Raw genomic sequence first — 18,293 nt, forward strand, 5'->3', positions numbered from 1 at the left:
ATAGATACCTATCATCACTGCTCATTTAAAATACTAATTTATTTAGGATGACTGACTGATTCCTTTGTAACACAAAGGAGGACCATTTCAAGTGTATTCACAACACAGAATTCAGCCTAAGAGAACAAATTGTGAGTAGGACCACTAAATAACCACCCAGAGAAAATCTGCAGTTAAGGATGGCCACTCTTAACCTTCACAATTACTAAGTTACCTTCTTAAAATGTTAAACTTATGTCTAAATGAAATGCATCCTCTTGCCTATAAAGCATTTTTGAATTTCAAAACACGTTAATAACAAAACCCATCTGTAGCTCCATGATAATTAGTCCTTGCAAATCACTTCATATATAGGCTTACAATTTTAAGTCAATGTATTTTAATAACTTTTCTGCACTCTAATAACATTTAATTCTTTTCCAACATACCTCAGATAATTGTGTTCCGTCAATCCTATGCTCCCAGAATCACATGCTTATTTAAATATTTATCACCAATTCTTAAATATATTACTAATAGTTATTTTGCAACCAACAAAGCAATCAGGTATATTTGAAAGTTATTTCTTAATACAATAATGGTAAAATGCATCTATTTATGACAGCTCATAAACTGAGTAGTTAAAAAAAGAAAAAAAAAAAAGAAAAAAGAAATCCTCACCTGAATTAAAGGTTGCGTTACTTTTTTGAAAAGTAACTTCAATTCCAATATCATCCACTTTGACCAAGTTTGTTTTGTCATCACTGCTGTATAGCTCTTCTACATGCAAGGCAGGGAAGTCACTTTTTTCCCCTAATTCTGCTTCTATTGTCACTTCACCATGGTTGGTATTTACAGTCACTTCATTTGCAGAAACTAAGGAAAGAGCCTGGTCCCTAGGCAAGGAAGTCCTGATTTCAGAGAAGTCACTTTCTAAAAGCAAGTTTGAGTTAAATTTATAATTTACATGCCTTAGAGTTTCACTTTCTGCTGCTGCTTCTGAAATCACACAAGACAGTTCTGACGTAACATCCTCATGCAAAACATCTTCAGCTTGCTCATCCTCCTCACTTGCCTCTGAGGAAGGACTTGGACTCACAGCAGTCTCCGTACTAATCTCCACACAAATGGCTTCATCTACACTCATGAGGTTCATTGAGTTTTCATCTGCTTCTGTGATTTCACTGTCTACTGTGGTCTGAGACGCTGCTGATTCTCCCCTCACACCACTCTCATGGGTATCATTCTCTCTATCAATGACAAGCAAAGAATTACTGCTTTTTTCTGGGCCTGTAGTCGATAAGATGCATTCAATCTGGTTAGCAGTATTAAAAATTTCCTCACTTTTGTCTTTTACTTCTGTACTCTCAGCAGCAAGTTGACTTTCTTCTATGACTGTAAAGGTGAAGAGACTATCACATTCTTCCATTGTGCTCAGAGTGATCACTGCCCCCTCCTCCTTATCTCCTATATTTGAAGCAGCGTGTTGGTCTTCACTGTTGGTGGCAACCCTCAGCACAGGAGCTCCACATTCTCCCACAAAAATCAAGGAACCTTTGCTTTTTGCATCTGCATTGAAAGCAGCTAGTCCAAACTGTTCATCTACAGTTGCAGTAGTCTCCACAATCTTACATTCCTCTGATGCATTTGGAGAGATAACAGTATCTTCATCTCCTTCTGCTACAATAAGCTGACCTTCAGCTTGTGGTGCTGCACTGATCAGGACTATCTCACATTCATCTGTCATGCTTGTAGTGATCACAGCAGCTTCATATCTTCCTTCTGTTTCTGAAGCAGTGAGTTTGTTTTCATCTTGCATAGCTATGCTAGACATAGGACCTTCAAAACATTCTGCTGTACTTGTAGAGATCATTACTGTTTCATTTTTTGACTTTGTATCCGACACATGTTGAATCGCCTCTTCAGTGACTTCACCTGACATTAGGATTACTTGTTCTTCCACAACACTTGTGGAAATCATAGCACACTCATCTTTTTCTTCCTTACCACTAGCAGTTGGATGACTTTCATCATCGTTATCATCTCCTCCTGCACCGGATTCACTAGGCATGGGAACCTCATATACTTCCATATCTATAGAAACCATAGCACTCTCATTTATTTCTTCTGTCTTCACAGAGGGAAGCTGACCATCATATTCAATAGCTGCACTTGACATAGGAGCCTCAAATTCTTCTGCAATACTGGTGGAAATCATAGTGCACTCATCTTTCTCCTGCTTACTGCTAAAAGCACGCACACAATCTTTAAATTCTGTAGCTGTACTGGGCATAGGCACCTCTGTGTCTTCAGTGTCTATTAAGATCATAGAGCTTCCCCCGCTTTCATTTGCTCTTGCAACAGCAAGTGGACTTTCCTCAGCATCCATGGCTGAATGTAAGGGAGCATCACTTTCTTCAACTGTACTGGTAGAGATTATATCACCTTTTACTTTTTCTTCTATGTCAGCAGGAACGAGAGAATTCTCATCTTCTGTTGGAACTGCACTACTTATAGAAGCATCAAGTTCTCTGCTGCCAAAGGAAATCATGGCATTCTCACGATCGTCTTCAGTGTCAGACTGACCCTTATCTTGCACTGCCATAGCACTAGTCATGGGACCCTCACACTCCTCAGCATCTAAGGGAATCAAGGTACTTTCATGCTTTCCTATATGCACAGTCAAGGCACCCTCATCTGCAGGACTTGCACTGGTTACGCTGCTTTCAACAACCCCTTTAGCATTTTTGCAGTTTGTGCCACAATTAGCTTCTTTCTCTGCACTTGTCATGCTGTCAACTGTAAGCTTATTTATATTTGTGCCAGCCACTCCTGACTCAGCTTCCATTTGTTCAGCAACTATGCAGATAATGGAACTTTCACTTTCTTCTGCACCTATACAAATGAGTGCATTTTCACTTTCCATTCCTGTACAAGTAGAAGCATGCTCATTTTCTTCATTTCCTCTTCCTGTACTGGTCACAATGCCCTCACCTTCTTCATCTTCTTCTTTTGAGCCTGTACTAGTCACAAAACCTTCATCATCACACAGACCTACGCTGACTGTAGTGATACTGGCTTCTTCCTTTGCCCTTGTACTGTCCATTAGACTTTCACATTTTTCAGCTTCCAAACAAACTGCAAACCCCTCATTGCTGTCTTCTAGCCCTGTGCACACTACTGAAATTTCAGCATCTTCTTCTGGAGTTATGCCTGTGCTGGTCACTGCACTTTCACCATTTACAGTATCCTCAGATTTGTCACCACTAGTTCCAGTTGTGGCACTGTTGTTTGTGACCATTGCAATACATGCACCAGTTACACTGCTTTCTCCTTGGGCATCTGTACCAGTCACTGAGCAGATGATGAAGTTATGACCTCTTTCTTCTGCACCTGTGCAAGTCACAGCACCTTCGTGTTCTTTTACTTGGCCAGCTCTCACACTGCCCCTAAATTCACCTGAACTGTCACCACTTGTTGACCCTTCACCTGTTTCTGTCCCTGCACTAGTTACAGCACCATCGCTCTCCACTTCACCTAAGCAGGACACAGAACTTTCAAGTTTGCCTGTATCTACACAAGTTGAGGTCTTTCGCTTTTCTTCGGAGCCTGCACTAGTCACAGCATCATCTTTTTCTTCTGCCCCAGCACTATTCACGCTGTCTTCAATTTCTACTCCACTTGCATTGACTGAATCTTTACCGCTTTCTTCTGCATCGACCATGGTACAGTCATCATTTTCTTCTCCTTCTGTACTTGTTAGGAAGCTTTCACTTTCTGCTAATCCTTCAGTGACAACACTGCCACCGCCTTCTTCAGCTGCTGCAACAGTACACTCACCAATATCTGCTCCTGTGACGAAACTGCCGCTCTCACTACTTTTTACCCATATGCCTGTTGTGAAACCTTCATCAGCTTCTATGCTTGTGCAGATTAACGTCACCTCACTTTCTTCTTCTGAGCAAGTAGTTGTAGCATCACTGTCCTTTTCAGAATGTGATGCACCCTCAGCTCTTTCTTCTCCTGTACTAGTGGCCATTACAGTGCTCTCAATGATCTTTTCTGTGCTAGTTCCTATCACAGTAGCTGGAGTTGTTTGTAGGCTGCTGTACAAACTACTTCCTGCACTGGTACCTACTGCATTGCTTTCATTCTTATCTTCTATGCCAATCATGCTATTCCCTTCTTGCTCACTGGCTATACCAGAGCCTTTGACTGTTTCCTCAGGAACTCTTTCAGGCACTAACACAGAGGAAGATTGTATCATATCATCAGTACCATGAACCTCATGCTTTTCTACATTATCCATCGTTGTGCTTCTTTCTACATTTGTGGAAGGATCTGTATTCAAGCACTCTCTTTCTTTTCTTTTTAAGAGAAGTTCTTTTGTTGTTACATCTCCACAATCTTCAATTATGTCAGTCATCAAGTTTTCCTTTTTTATTTTCAACTCGCTTCCCTGAGTGCTTTCTGACTTTGCTGCTTCATCATAATCTTTTTGACTAGGTAACCCAGCTGTACTGTCTTCCATTGCCTGTTCATCAGGCTGGGGCACCTCATTATCTTTTTCTATACTGTTTGTTGTAGTGGTGTTGTCACCATCATCTTTCATGACAGAACTTGGCACTGCACTATCTTGTTCCATGTACACAACCTGTGCTGCATTATTCCTCAAAATAAAAGTATCTTCAAATAAAGAAGTCCCATCTGAATTATGGCATTCTTTAGACATACTACCCATGGAATCCGTAAAATATGAGATATCCATATCCGTGGACTTTGCATCAGCAGCATCTTCTCTGGAAGAATTAATCGCTAAAGGAACATCATCTGAATTAGAATTTATCACAGTTTTAAAATTCTTTGGTCTTCTGGTATCTTCTGAAGTTTGATCCTTACTGGGAACATTCAGTAAGATTCTACCACTTGTTTCATACACAACGCTCATTTTATGTGTCTCTTGTTTATCGGGTCCTTGATCCATGGAAGCTTGTTTGGACAAAGCGTCTAAGGCACCAACTTGTTTATTAGGGATATCTTCTTGTTTAACAGCTTTTTCAGCTGCCGGCAGAAACTGTGATTCACAAGCTCCAGGATCTGCCAAGCTGTGTTTTAATTCCTTACATGAGAGAGAGATTTTTTCTTTTGCTGCATACTCGGCATCTGTGGCTTGGAGTGAATTTCGAATGTTTTTTCCTTCGATGTTAGATGCTTCCTGTACTTTTGTTTTTTCCAAATCAACTTCCATCAGCTCTTTCTCACGACCAGAACGCAAGTCATCAGTATTCATACTTGACTTTTGAGGGGCTGGAGCATGGCTGCTTTCAGTTGTGCTAGCCAATTGCTTTTCCTCTCCAAGTAAATCCTGGTTTGATATACTGCCTTTTCTATTTTCACAGGATATCTTCTTACTTTGTTTTTTATCCGTTGCCACTGTGACGCTTAATACTTTTTCATGCCCAGTATCCATTTCTTTAATATCTTTATCTTCCGATTTCGTACTCTCTTCCTTCTTCTTTATTTCCTTGTTGCTGTGCTTTAAGTTTCTGCTTTTGTGACCTTCAGCAGAGAACCTTCTTTCTAGTTTGGAATTGCTTAAATCTTTATCACCTCTATATTTCTCTTTTACAGATCCTCTTTCTCCAGAATGCAACTTAACTCTGTGACTAAAGTCTTTGTGTGATCCCTGAGTTGACTGCGTGCCACTTACAAGCTCAGCCTCAGCACCACTCTCATCAAAAACTTTGTCTTCATGCTTGGATTTGCGTTGCTTGTCTGAATCACTCTCTTCCATGCTCTTATCTTTGTCTAGTTTCTGACCAGTCTCTTGCTTTGTTAAATTTTCCTGTAATTCTGTTTCAGATGGTTTGAATTGTTTGCTATGACTCTTTGACTTGGACTTTAACAAAATCTTGTCCTCTACAAGGCTCTTAGATCTTCGTCTATCTTTATGAACACCATCTTCTTGTTTCAAATTACAATCAGAGTTAGTGGATTCTATTTCATGTTTATCTTCTGAGTAGCTTTCACTCCTTCTGTGTGATGCAGAAGCAAGATGCTTTGAGGCACTTAGGGAATCCCTTTGTGGCCTAGAATCACTCAGGGACCTTTTGGACTTGTATTCTGCTTTTGATTTTTCCGTTGAGAGATGTCTGTCTTTTTTATTTTCCTTACGCAGCAATTCTTCAGCTTTTAAGGTTGATTCAGGAATACTTTTTCCCTCTTTTCCTGTTACTGATATTTTCCGTTCACTTCGGTGTTTACTTTTTCTTTCAGATTTGTCATCTGAAGAAACCTTTATTTGTTGATTATGTTTCTGACCACCATCCTCTCCTTTCAAACTTCTCTCAAACGAATGGAGTTCAACATCTTCACTTGATTTGTGAATACTGTCTCCTTTATGTTTGTGCTTTAAAGAAAGTTTATCTTCTAAAGCACTTCTTTCCTTTTCATTTTTATCTCTGTAAGACTTGGCTTCTTTTTTGGCAGCATTTCTCATATGTTGAACTTCTGTGTCACTATCTCTTCTGGGGTGTTTTTCATTTTTAAACAAGGATTTCTGCTTCTGTAGTTCTTCGGTATTGACTTCTGTTCTATCCAGTTGTCGTTTTGGATCCCTTGTTTCACTGTCCTGCTGGGCTCCTTCAGCCTGAAAAGAGGTGGAGGTTTTTCTTTTATGTTCTTTTTCCGCTTTAGAATCACTTTTGCTTTCCTCGGTTGAATGCACTGATTCCGAGAGTCTTCTAAGCTGTTTAGAGATTTCACTTTTCCCATGATTATGCTTCAATTCTTTGGAAGAATTTTTTTCACAGGTCTATAAAACAAAGTTTATATATATATAAGCAAATGTTACACAGCTCCTTCACTATGTAACAGAATTGTTAAGGGCAAACTCTCCATAAAAATACACCAGAGAACACTTGACATTGTAATAAAAATTCACTTAAAATATAGTCAGTAAGAAAATGAAATTTGCCATTTTCATTTCAACTATCTGCCATTGTGGGAAAATCCAAAGCAACAGAAGTTAACCTTAAGCCGTCTGTTTGAACTTGAGTATCTTTTCTTTGTAAGTGATTTTTCTTTCTCAAATGATTTACATGGATTTTTAAACGGACAATCACAATTCCAAATACTCCATAAATTATTTTAAACAGCTATTATGCTGTCTGTTTAAAAAAAACAAAAAACAAAACCCAAAATTCACAAAATATAAATCTAGACTTCCATTTGAACTTCCAACTATCACTTTTATTTTTTGTTAGTAATGCGTTAGTAAAAACTCTCACCATAAAAATTCTCTTTCCTTTACCATTTGGACTACATTCAGTTTTCATTTAATTTCCCAGTGAGAAGTTTAAATAGATCAAGCTCCTAAAGTCTTTGCACATAAGACATACTTTGGTCTTTTTTAAAACTCAACATGCTTCACAGAATAGGGCTTAAATTATATCTTGTGTTCTACTACAACCTGCATCAGCACCGAATACATACACTGTATATTCTAGTGGCTAGTGGACTTCAGAAAACATTACTACACCGATGTCAGATCACTAACCCAACTGAACTAGAAGAAAAAAAATAATTCATAAGAACGAATGTAATATTATACAGTTTGGTATGGACACACGAACAACTACTATTACAATTAAAAAGGAAGATCATCAGGTTTATATTTGAGAAACACATACCTCATTTGTCTTTTGTATTTCTTTAGTATCTTCTTCAGATGGCTCATACTTCTTTTTGCATCCATCTTCAGCATGCCTGAAACAGGTATTTGGACAATTAAGAAAAGGAAAAATTGGTATCAGCCTAACATTAGTTTGTAAACTTTCTGCTTTGAAAGCTGAAGGAGAGAGAGAAATGCACATTAAAAATACTGAAATAGAACATGTTTACACTACTTTTGACTAGCCAATTTGTCCAAGCTTTTTTCCTCTTGGAAAGTTATGTGTACCAACTTCACAGGTATCCTGTGGACATCAGTGCTTTAGAGCAGAGAATATTAGTATAACAGTATTAGTACTACAGTTGTCCCTGTAAAATGCATATGAGATCTCCTTGCCATAGAGAAAAATCCACTCTCCCCTTACTGAAGGAAAGGGAACTTTAAAAATACTGGTTTTATCTTTCAGAAACTTGGTTCATTTAACATACATACCTGTATGTAGATAGATACATACACGTGTACGTATCTATGTAAAACATCAATTTAAAGACCAAGCCAAGTCAATTGACATATTAAATGCACAAACATCTAAAACCTGTCCATTCTCATGCCTTTATTACCATTCTGTGTGTGAAAAGCCACATAAAGGCTGCTACTGTAGTCTGAGCTGCAGTGTATTTAAGCACCTATAACTTGATTTTCTGCCTGAACTTCATGCTTATTAGTAATAAAATTATGTGAATATTTTAAGAGAAAATTGTTAAAATGGTTAAGGCTAACTGCAAAGAGAAGAGAACCTTTTCAATCTGCAAAAATGAATATTCAAAAACTTAATTCCTTTTAAGCAAATACATGAATACCTTGAATCTCTTTTTCTTTTTCTGCTCAAGGCTACTTTTTTTTCTAAAAATTTCTGTTCTTTAAGCACATCCTTAATGCTGGTACCAGTAACTTTTGACTCAAGACTTCTTGATGAAGGTTCTTCTAAGTTCAAGACACTTTTTCCTAAAATAATAGACAAATGCTGAAATAAATAAGCCATGTCATTACATTACTGTTTCAGCTATAAACGTGACCGAAAGCAGTACACAGAGTATTAATGCGCAGCGGGGAACACTAGTGTATATAGATATTCATTGTCTTAAAGCAACGTAATGATATATGAAACAACATACAAAAAAAGTGAACATATGGAAATTTTTATTAGTAATTTGCATTACACACTTTTCTGTTACATCACTGTTGAAATGTTGGGTTTTTAAGGGAAATCACTAGGGACCTGTTGCCAATATTTTATTCTGAATTTTTTTTTTGCCAGAGAGAAAGCGCGCCGGGGGGGAGGGGGGGTGGTGATGTTAGATTTCTCATACCTTTAGCATTTTGATTTCCAGTTTTTAGGGATTTCGTTTTTTCTGCAGCCTTCTGTTTACGTTTTTCTTCAAGCCTCTCTCTGTTAATTTGTCTTCTTAGGAGTCTCTCTTCTTTTTCTTTGGCCTGGAGATACAAAAACAAGGAAAACAATTCACCATTAGGTCAACGAGTATTCTCTGACTACAAATGTACATCTAAAACCCACCGAAAACAGAACATTGTAGCTTGAGGCAAACTGGAAAATAAATAGTCTTTAGAAATTGTTACATGAATTCTAATGGAATCCTCCAATATTTCTGTGAAGTGAAACTATCTGAGTTCCAAAGAGTTTCATTGCTGCTTAACACTGCAAATTGAGGCTATGAGACCTCCTCAAAGAACGTATCTTATTTTTTATTTTATTTATATATGTATATATATAATATACACATAGTGTATATATAATATATATACACAAAAATAAAAAAAATAAATATATTTAGCTAAAGGAAAAAGATTTAAAAGCACTGCTGTTCCCTCTTCTGTGTGCTCGTCCTTCTTCCACAGAACATAGTGAATGTGCTTAAACTTCTCCTCCCATTCTCAATGGCTGCAGACATACTACAAACTACTGATTTCACAGACAACAATAACTACATTTGTGAAGAGATGATATAATGAAGTAGCCTGTAGTAGTCAACACAAGCCCAAACTACACAAAACCACATTGAAGGCAGGCTGCAAGTAGACACAGGCTAATTTTTCCACCCAAACCATAATTATATACAGTGAATCTACTGAAGACCAGGTTTTTCATACATGTAGCAGTTCTTACTTGCCATATCAAATCACTCAGTTGAGAAAAAAATCCACCTATTGCTGTGACTTTGTGAAGACACTGCATGTAATTAGTAAATCCTCTGTCAACACCAAAAGACTGTTCACTTTGGAGTGAGGGAAAAAGATGGAAGAAAAGTGCGTCATTACTTTCACCACCAGAAGCCTTCAAACTATAACCAGCAGAGCACTCCCCTAGACAGCACATCACACAATATTGGTGGAAGTCTGAAGGAGGGGAAGTTGTAAGACAATGGGGGGAGGGGGGAGAGAAGAACAGAGCAAGAAGAAACAGGAGACTCCCCCTCACAAACCACCACCAAACAAGTGGAATTTCTGTGCTGAAATGTTCAAGGAGCTAGAATGCAAGCAGTAACAAAATCCACACTTACAATGGACTGACGGCGTTGCTCTACAGTTCGTTCATCATCAGAATCACTGAAATATTTGGAGTACAAGAAAGGCTTGCGAACATAAGCATGACGAACAGGCTTGGCTTTCCCATCATTTAGCTCATTAGCATGAGGCTTTGTCTTACTTTGGCTGTTTTTCTCCTCTTCATCTGAAGAAAGGTTAGTGAAGTGCAGAGATACATTGATAAATTAGAGCAGTGCTTTCAACATAACTTTTGAGAAGGCAAAGCTACTCAAAATGTATTAACAATTATTTCTTGTAAAACATAAACCGTTAAAAAAATTAAATCCTTTACTGTCAAAAAATCACTAGATTATGAAAAGCTGAAAGGTATCATCATGTGTTTGTGCACACCATTCAGCAAAAAAACTGCAAGATACAAACTCCAAAATAAACTGGCATACAACAAGTGGGCTTCCTCTCTTGCCTGTAATCATATTGCCTTTTTACATATCATATTTAGTAGTTAACACCAGATAAGGAGTCAGAATATAATTTCTGGTATGTATTAAATTAAGCTTCTTCCCTAGACCAAAAAAATTTGGACTATATTTGAGAATGTAAAACTAGATAGGCTTAGTCAAATATATACACAAAACACGTTGTTGTTTATACTCACATAAGTATTATTCAAGTAAAAATAAATAAATCTGTAAGTTTTATCAGGATTATTAGAAATACAGCAAAAGCACTTGTGGTCCATACTGTACAAATTACTTGTGTCCCTGAATTATATGCAAGGCTTGTTTTCACTTCACAAGCATTTAATAGAATCATAGAATGGTTTAAGTTGGAAAGGACCTTAAAGATCACCTGGTTCCAACCCCCCTGCCATAGGCAGGGACAACTCCCACTAGACCAGGTTGCTCAAAGCCCCATCCAGCCTGGCCTTAAACACCTCCAGGAACAGAGCTTCCACAGCTCCTCTGGGCAACCTGTTCCAGTGCCTCATCACCCTCAAAGTGAAAAATTTCTTCTTAATATCTAATCTAAATCTAACCTCTTCCAGTTTAAAGCCATTCCCCCTCATCCTATAACTACATGCCCTTGTAAGTCCCTCCCCAGCTTTCCTGTAGGCACCCTGGTAGGTACTGGAAGGCCGTTGTAAGGTCTCCCTGGAGCCTTCTCTTCTCCAGGCTGAACAATCCCAACTCTCTCAGCCTCTCCTCATAGGAGAGGTGCTCCAGCCCTCTGATCATCTTTGTGGCCCTCCTCTGGACATGCTCCAACAGGTGTAATCCATGATGTTTAAAGGTAACACCAATACCAGAGAATATGCAAGTAATTTGGTGCTTCTAAATAATATTCTTAGAGCAGAAAAGATCAGCTCACAGCATACTAGAAACAACTTATTCAGGCAGTAAGGCAGTCCATATTATGAAGTGGAAAGTCTTATTAATTGCAAAAGCCACATATCCACAGAAATCAGAGTCTGAGGTCTGCTCTAGACAAGGAGAACACAAATAGGTAACCCAGTCAATAAAAAGATTTGGTGTTTCCAAACTCTTAAAACTATATCCATTCATGTTTCTTCTACTGTGGCCAGGTAGAATTTGGAAATCCCTGCAATCCTAAAGCTCTAAAACTGACCTGATCTGCAGTCATCTACAACCACTACCTTGGGGTCACAAATAAAGCACTCCAATTCAAGCACTCAAATTCATGGCAGAAGGGAGGGGAAAAAAACCCATAGGAAAGTGACAGATATGTCACCATTAAGTGTTTTTGTCACCTATGAAATACCGTAGTACACATAAGATGATACATTCTAAACATTGTCTAAGTATTGAAAAAACATTCAAAGTATCTCCACTACTTGCCTTTTGTAATTGCACAAATACTATTCATTCCACATTCAAATTCTTTCTCATAAATAAGTACAATAAAACATGCTGCAAACCCTCAAATTTATGATATGATGCACTCAATGAAAGCATTGCATATTCTTTCTTTCTACTTAACAACCTAATTATTTTACCATCTGATGTGATCTCCCCCTCTTCAGTACTGTCAGAAATTACAGTCTCCTCTTCACTCTCCTCTTCAAAGGAAGAAAGGTCACTGGTATGGACAGAGCTGACAGTGATGTCACTGAGTACATCCATATCTGAATCTAATGATGTATTTTCTTGCAAAGGAAAAAATAGAAAGAAAGGGCTGTAATGCAGCACACTGTATTTGAGAAACTTTTCTTACCAAAACAGTGATTTTTCCACTGAAAACAAAATTATATTAAGAACACGAAATAGGAAAAATAAAATTAAAAATTTGTAACACCTTAATGAAATGTTCTTAGGCTAACTTTGGTTTACTCAAAATAAAATTCACCCTGAGCTACAACTAGAAACTTTAAATGCCCACTGGAATCATGGAGAGAACTTGGCAGAATAAGGCAAGACCAATCACACACTTGAGGAATCAAAGATCATCCAATTCTTAATGTGGGTACCTCAGTTAAGGGAGATGAACCAAGACCTAGCTGTGGCTAGCTAGACAAATTTGCCAGAACAAGCAGAGAACCTACATTCCAAAAATACTTCTGATTTACCTCTTAATATGATTAAAAAAAAAAAAAGCCCATATCCATATTTTAAGGAAGAGCATTGCCCACACCATACCTTCTTTAGTGCTTTCAGTTGGTTTATATTTATTGCTATTTTTTTCTGGTACTAACTGTTTCACTGGTTCCGACTCTCTTGCTTGCTTTTCTTCTTTTGACTTCGTAGAATCATCACTTTTCTTTGAATGGTCAGTCTTCTTGTCAAGTTTTTCCTTCTTTTCTTTTCTTCTTTCACCTTTTTCAGTGCTGTCTGGTTTCTTGTCACATTTATCTAATAATTTACTCTTTTGCTCTTCACTTTCCTGTTGAGTTTCTTTACTTGTATCTTTACTTGTAAAAGTCAAATTATTTGTATCCTTTGCTGAATTTTTTATTTCTTCATTTGGGCAGGGAAGCTCGTTTAAATCTTCACACTTTGCAAACGTTTCAGCCCCTTCTCCAGAAAGATCACAAATTGCTTTCTCTCTGTCTGGCAAGTCCTCCGCATTTCTCTCTCTCTCAGTGCTACCATCCACACTCTGCTGAGATGAGAGTCTTTTTGCAACTCTGTCATTGTTCTTGGGATTTGAGTTCTCTGTTGAAGCCCTGGCAGCATTTGCTTCTTGGTTAAGAGAAGTTATTGTTTCCAAAATGGACATTGCATCACTAGCTACATTGCCACTAGAAGCTGTAGCAGAGATACCTTGAAGAGTAAGAAAGAAAATAGTTTTAGTTCATCTTAGTTTCCATAATTCCGTTCAGACAGAATTTTAAGCAAGTCAAAGGAGAAAGAGTAATTATTTAAAATAAGTAAAATTAACTAAAAGGTTTGACTAATTTTGAATCTAGAGATTTTGGTTTGAAAAAAAGAACAAAAAAAGAACAAGAAGTTGCATTCCTGCGGTGATTATCATCTGATTACTGGAGATTCATTTTACTCTGTGTCATACCGCTGTTCCTAATACCAGCTAAAAAAAAAGCAGGGACTGTCTATGGGAAGGATGTTCTGAACACAATCCTTGATCAACTTTACCATCATCCCAAATGGGATGATGATTCTGGTAAACCATGGTATAGAATACTTTAGCTGAAAGTCTGTATTTCATACCTCTGGTATCTCCATAAGTAACATGGAAAATGGACTCAGCATATTGATTCTATAACAACAGGACTATTAGAAACACCTTGTCACTTTCCCATCTTCTTACAAGCAACTCTGAAGATGGATGAGAAAGGGTTAACTGGACTAGCACTAAGAACTGCAGCTAGCTTGTTAACCCATGTACTTTAAAGGAAGTGGGCCTCACAGGAAAAGGGCTAAGATTTAAATAAGGGGTCTGGTTACAAATAGATAGACTGCTGTGGAGTCTCTTAGGAAGGGAAAAAACGCACAGTTACCTGCAGGAGCGTTTAGAAGTCGATACCAGGCAACATAAATGAAAATAGTAAAGAAAAAAAGCTGTGTTTATAAACTAACTAAAGATTAGCTCATTTACAGCAGAACTTAAGCTCCTGAGAGGACCCTAGCCAGTCAAATTTTATGGTACACAGCAACTGCATTAAGACAGCTGTCTCATAGATAATTTTCTTCTGATCTACCAAGGCATAAAAAAAATACATCATTCTTCTCTTACAGCTATATCTTATCTGATCCTGTAATACACAGATGGCCAAACCCTGAGACCAGCTTTTTCCCCTACAGTAAACTGATCCCTTGCAATCTCAAGCAGAAGTAAGAGAGTGACATGGTGGTACATGGCGGTATCTCTCTTGCCTTCTACCTTTATACATACAGTAAGCAACAAATATTATGCTTTGCTGCCTGTAGCTCAGCTTGTTCATAATGATCCTAACAATTTTGCGCTAACAGCAAACCTAGTCTCTCTTTCCTCTCCTTGTTAAACAAATTTTTGTTAACAGACTGCTCAGAGAAATGGTAGAATACCTTGCACTGTAATAGAAGCATCTGTTTTCTCCTCACTGGGAGCTGTACTGGGGCCTGCCTCCTCTTTGTGATTCAATGTGGCTAAAAATTCATGGACAGCTTTTTCCACCTGAGGTCTGAATGTGTGGTTGATCTTTGGGTCCACAACCTGAGAAATAATTCTGTCAATTCCAGATTCCAACATTCCAGACCTGGAACAAAGTTACATGAATACATAATAAGAAAATATGCTTTTTCAAGAACATCTTAATGAAATATGCTCATTTAGATGTGACGTAAACACTCTCGAGAACTCCCAATGAAGCACGAACATCTTCTGAGCACCACTTCAGGTATGTATTTAGCCAGCTGCCTGTATTTCAACAGTCCTCTCTACACCTTATGAACTCAGAAAAAATTACTAGAGAAACAAAGCAATCCAACTACATGGCGTTAATGCAACAAACAGCCTGTTATGTCATTACTGGTCATGCCTAGAAATACTATCTTATTGTAAAAGTGACGTTTGTGAAAAAAAATTAAGAAGAAACCTGATATTATCAATTCCCACGGCATAAACCAGATGAACTACAGAAGGGACAACTACTACACCAGTCATCATCAACCTAGAGTTATATTCTGCCCAATACAGTGTGACACCTCAGAGTTCTGCAGCTTTACAGAACTCGCCTAATCTTCAGTAAAATCAAATAAATGGCAATAGAGACCTTTGTACCCCAGGTTCCCTCTAGACCCTTGTAATCTTTTGTGGAACATATATTGCCCCTTGTTCTCATTGCTTCCTTAAAAAGAACCAAACCCCCATCCAAACAACAACAGGTCCACTCCCCTCAAACAAAACTACTCCTCAATACCAGTTATCAATGGCATCACTACAGCATAACTAAGTAAACTTCTTCCCAAACCACTTGTCTGACTCAAATTAGTGACCAAACTCATGCTACTTTGAAGAAATTTCCTAACATTTCTTACGACTCTAAGTTTTGAGAAGAAAAACTAGAGGAACGCTCATGAAATAATGAAACATGAGGTTAAGTGTTTGACATCATCTTGATGTAACAGCAGTTCTGAAAAACCTCTCTTCTGTCTAGATAGATTTACATCCAGCTTTTTGTTTTGTGAATTTAGCTTCGTACTCTGCAAATCTTAGTCTGTTAAATCCTTTTAATTTTCTTTACTTCAAAACCTCTTGATAATAGCAATTTTACTAACATTTCCCTTAAAAGAAACAGTAAAGGTAGACTTTAGCCAGGGTTTTACATCCCATATCAGAAACAAGCTTTCCACCCCTGCATTAGCTTGGATCAGACAAAACAATATTTGCAGTCTAATTCTGATTAATAGTGATGGCGAGTTGCTATCTGAAATAATACCACGTTTTAAATGCCACAAAAAAAAAAAAAAAAAGCTTCTTCAGACATTTCTTTGAAGAAGGCAGACACTCCACAATTGACCAACAGCCTCCGTCACCTCTCATGGTACCTGAGCATGTTCACACAGACACACCCCTGAGCTGTCACTTACTTGAGAACCTGCTGCCTAATGTTATTTCTCAGCTGGTTCTTGTTGAGATGAGGACTCCAGGTATGAGTTGCCAAATGATTGGAAACAAAGTTGTCAACGCGCTGTCTCAAATTCTGGTAGGCAGGCTATAAGGCAACAACAGAGAGGTGGGACAACAGGGTTTAGGATAAGCCCTCAGCCTCCCGGGGGCCTGGCTGGAAGCGCCAGGCCCGCCGAACCCCCCCCCCCCCCCCCCCCCCCCCCCGAAACCCCACTCAAGGCGCAGCCGCTCCCGCGCGGCGATGACATCGTGTTCAGCACGCCCGTGTCGCCAGGAGCGCTCCGCAACACCCGGCCCGTTCGTACCGCCGCCAACCCCTCGTTTCTCTCTAAAAAGCGGGCCTCCAGCTTCGCCCCCGGGGACGCCGAGCGGAGCCCCGGGGCGGCGGGCCCGGCCGGAGCTCCGCGCGGGCCCAGGCGGCCGCTCCCCGCGCCGAGCGCGGGGCGCTCTCCCCCGCAACCCGCCGCCAACCCCCGAGCCGGGCGCCGCCGTTCTGGGACGGGGCCCAGCCTGCCCGCGACGTGCCGGAGCCCGGGGGGGAGCCGCCGGCGGAGCGCCGGGCCCACCCCCTCCGCCCTCCCCGGGGCGCCGCGGCCGCCGGGCCCGCCCGCCCCCACCTTGGTGTCCACGTCGGCCAAGCAGTCGCGGCGGAACTGGTCGAAGAGCCCCTGGCTCTTGAGGTGGTTGACGATCATGGAGACCAGCTCGGGCTCGGCCGCGCCTCCCGCCGCGGCGGCCCCGGCCCCCGGCAGCGGCGGCGGCTGCTGAGGGGGAGGCGGCGGGGGCGGCGGCGGCGGGGGCTGCGGCTGGGGGTTGCTGGCCATGGGGGCGGCGGGGCGGCGCGGCCTGCGCGGGGCGCGGCTGCCGGCTCTGCCGGCCGGACCCCGGGACGGGGCTGGTTACCGAGCAGCGGCGGCGGCAGGGCTGACCCCGGAAGCGAAAGGGAACGGAGGGAGGAAGCGGCGGGCGATGGGAAGGGAAGCAGGGACGCCGCCGCCGAGAGCGGCGCCATCGGCGCGAAGCGAGCACTGGCGGCGCCGCGCGCAGCCGCCGCGGGCGCTTTAAGGAGACGGAGGGGGGCGGAGCCGCTCGCGGCCCGCGGCAGTGGGGCCCCGATCCGGCGGCGGGGCAGAGAGGGGGGGGGGGGGGCGGGTGAGGGGCTCGGCCGCCGCGGCGGCGGCCCTCAGCCCCCGCCTTCCTCGGTGGCGGCTCCCCGCACCGCGCGGCGGCGGCTGGGCGCTGCGACCAGGGTGAGGTCGGGGGCGCCCGCCGCCGCCGCCCCGACCGACCGACCGTCGCCGCGCAGCTGCCGCACTGCTCGGCGGTGCCCCCACCGCCCCGCCTCGCGCCCTGCCCCGCCCCGCCCCTTCCTGCGCTGGCCGCCATCATGGTGGGGGCAGCGCCGCGCGCTTCCTCCCCGAGGCGCGGGGCGGGGCCGTGGGCGCTACGACGGGCGGTGGCGGCGGGGCGGGGCGGGGTCTCCGGGCGGAGGGGGCGGGGCCAGGCGGGCGGTGAGGGAGTGGCGGGGTGGGATGTCTACCCTCGGGGATCCCGGGAGCTGTTAACGGCCGCTAACGGGCTCTTCGCCCCGGCCCTCCCGCCTTTGCTTCTGGGGTGGCGCCTGCCCTCACCCCGAGGGTGTCAGAATCATAGAATGGTTTAGGTTGGAAAGGACCTTGAAGATCATCGAGTTCCAACCCCCCTGCAGGGCCAGGGACACCTTCCACCAGCCCAGGTTGCCCAAGGCCACGTCCAGCCTGACCTTGAACACCTCCAGGGATGGGGCCTCAACAACCTCTCTGGGCTACCTGTTCCAGTGCCTTACCACTCTCAAAGTGAAACATTTCTTCCTAATGCTTAATCTAAACCTGCCCTCTTCCAGGTTAAAGCCATTCCCTCTCGTCCTATCACTACATGCCCTAGTAAAAAGTCCTTCCCCAGCTCTCCTGTAGGCCCCCTTTAGGGACTGGAAGGCTGCAATAAGATCTCCCCG

The 18,293-nt window shown here is 41.7% G+C and overlaps 1 protein-coding gene across 4 annotated transcripts in view; it reads right to left on the bottom strand.

The window, feature by feature from the left end:
• Window positions 1-17,150, bottom strand: part of BOD1L1 (biorientation of chromosomes in cell division 1 like 1) — a 39,266-nt gene extending 22,116 nt beyond the window's left edge. For 2 of the 4 annotated variants that reach the window (XR_014269134.1, XM_082482658.1), the window contains exons 1-10: window positions 16,918-17,150; window positions 16,261-16,385; window positions 14,737-14,927; window positions 12,871-13,494; window positions 12,231-12,380; window positions 10,231-10,400; window positions 9,022-9,145; window positions 8,512-8,656; window positions 7,671-7,746; window positions 661-6,793 (exon numbers count right to left, since the gene is read on the bottom strand). Coding sequence is in view for 3 of the 4 variants with exons in the window: in XM_082482658.1 (XP_082338784.1) it covers window positions 661-6,793; window positions 7,671-7,746; window positions 8,512-8,656; window positions 9,022-9,145; window positions 10,231-10,400; window positions 12,231-12,380; window positions 12,871-13,494; window positions 14,737-14,927; window positions 16,261-16,385; window positions 16,918-17,124 (7,945 nt within the window). In the remaining variant the exon portion in view is untranslated. Of the gene's footprint in view, window positions 1-660; window positions 6,794-7,670; window positions 7,747-8,511; window positions 8,657-9,021; window positions 9,146-10,230; window positions 10,401-12,230; window positions 12,381-12,870; window positions 13,495-14,736; window positions 14,928-16,260; window positions 16,386-16,917 lie in introns of those variants that run through there. The other 2 variants (XM_082482659.1, XM_082482660.1) reach the window with 2 other exon arrangements.
• Between the last annotated feature and the right edge of the window lie 1,143 nt (window positions 17,151-18,293).

Source organism: Vanellus vanellus, assembly GCF_965231255.1.
Source record: "Vanellus vanellus genome assembly, chromosome: 4".
NCBI lineage: Eukaryota > Metazoa > Chordata > Aves > Charadriiformes > Charadriidae > Vanellus > Vanellus vanellus.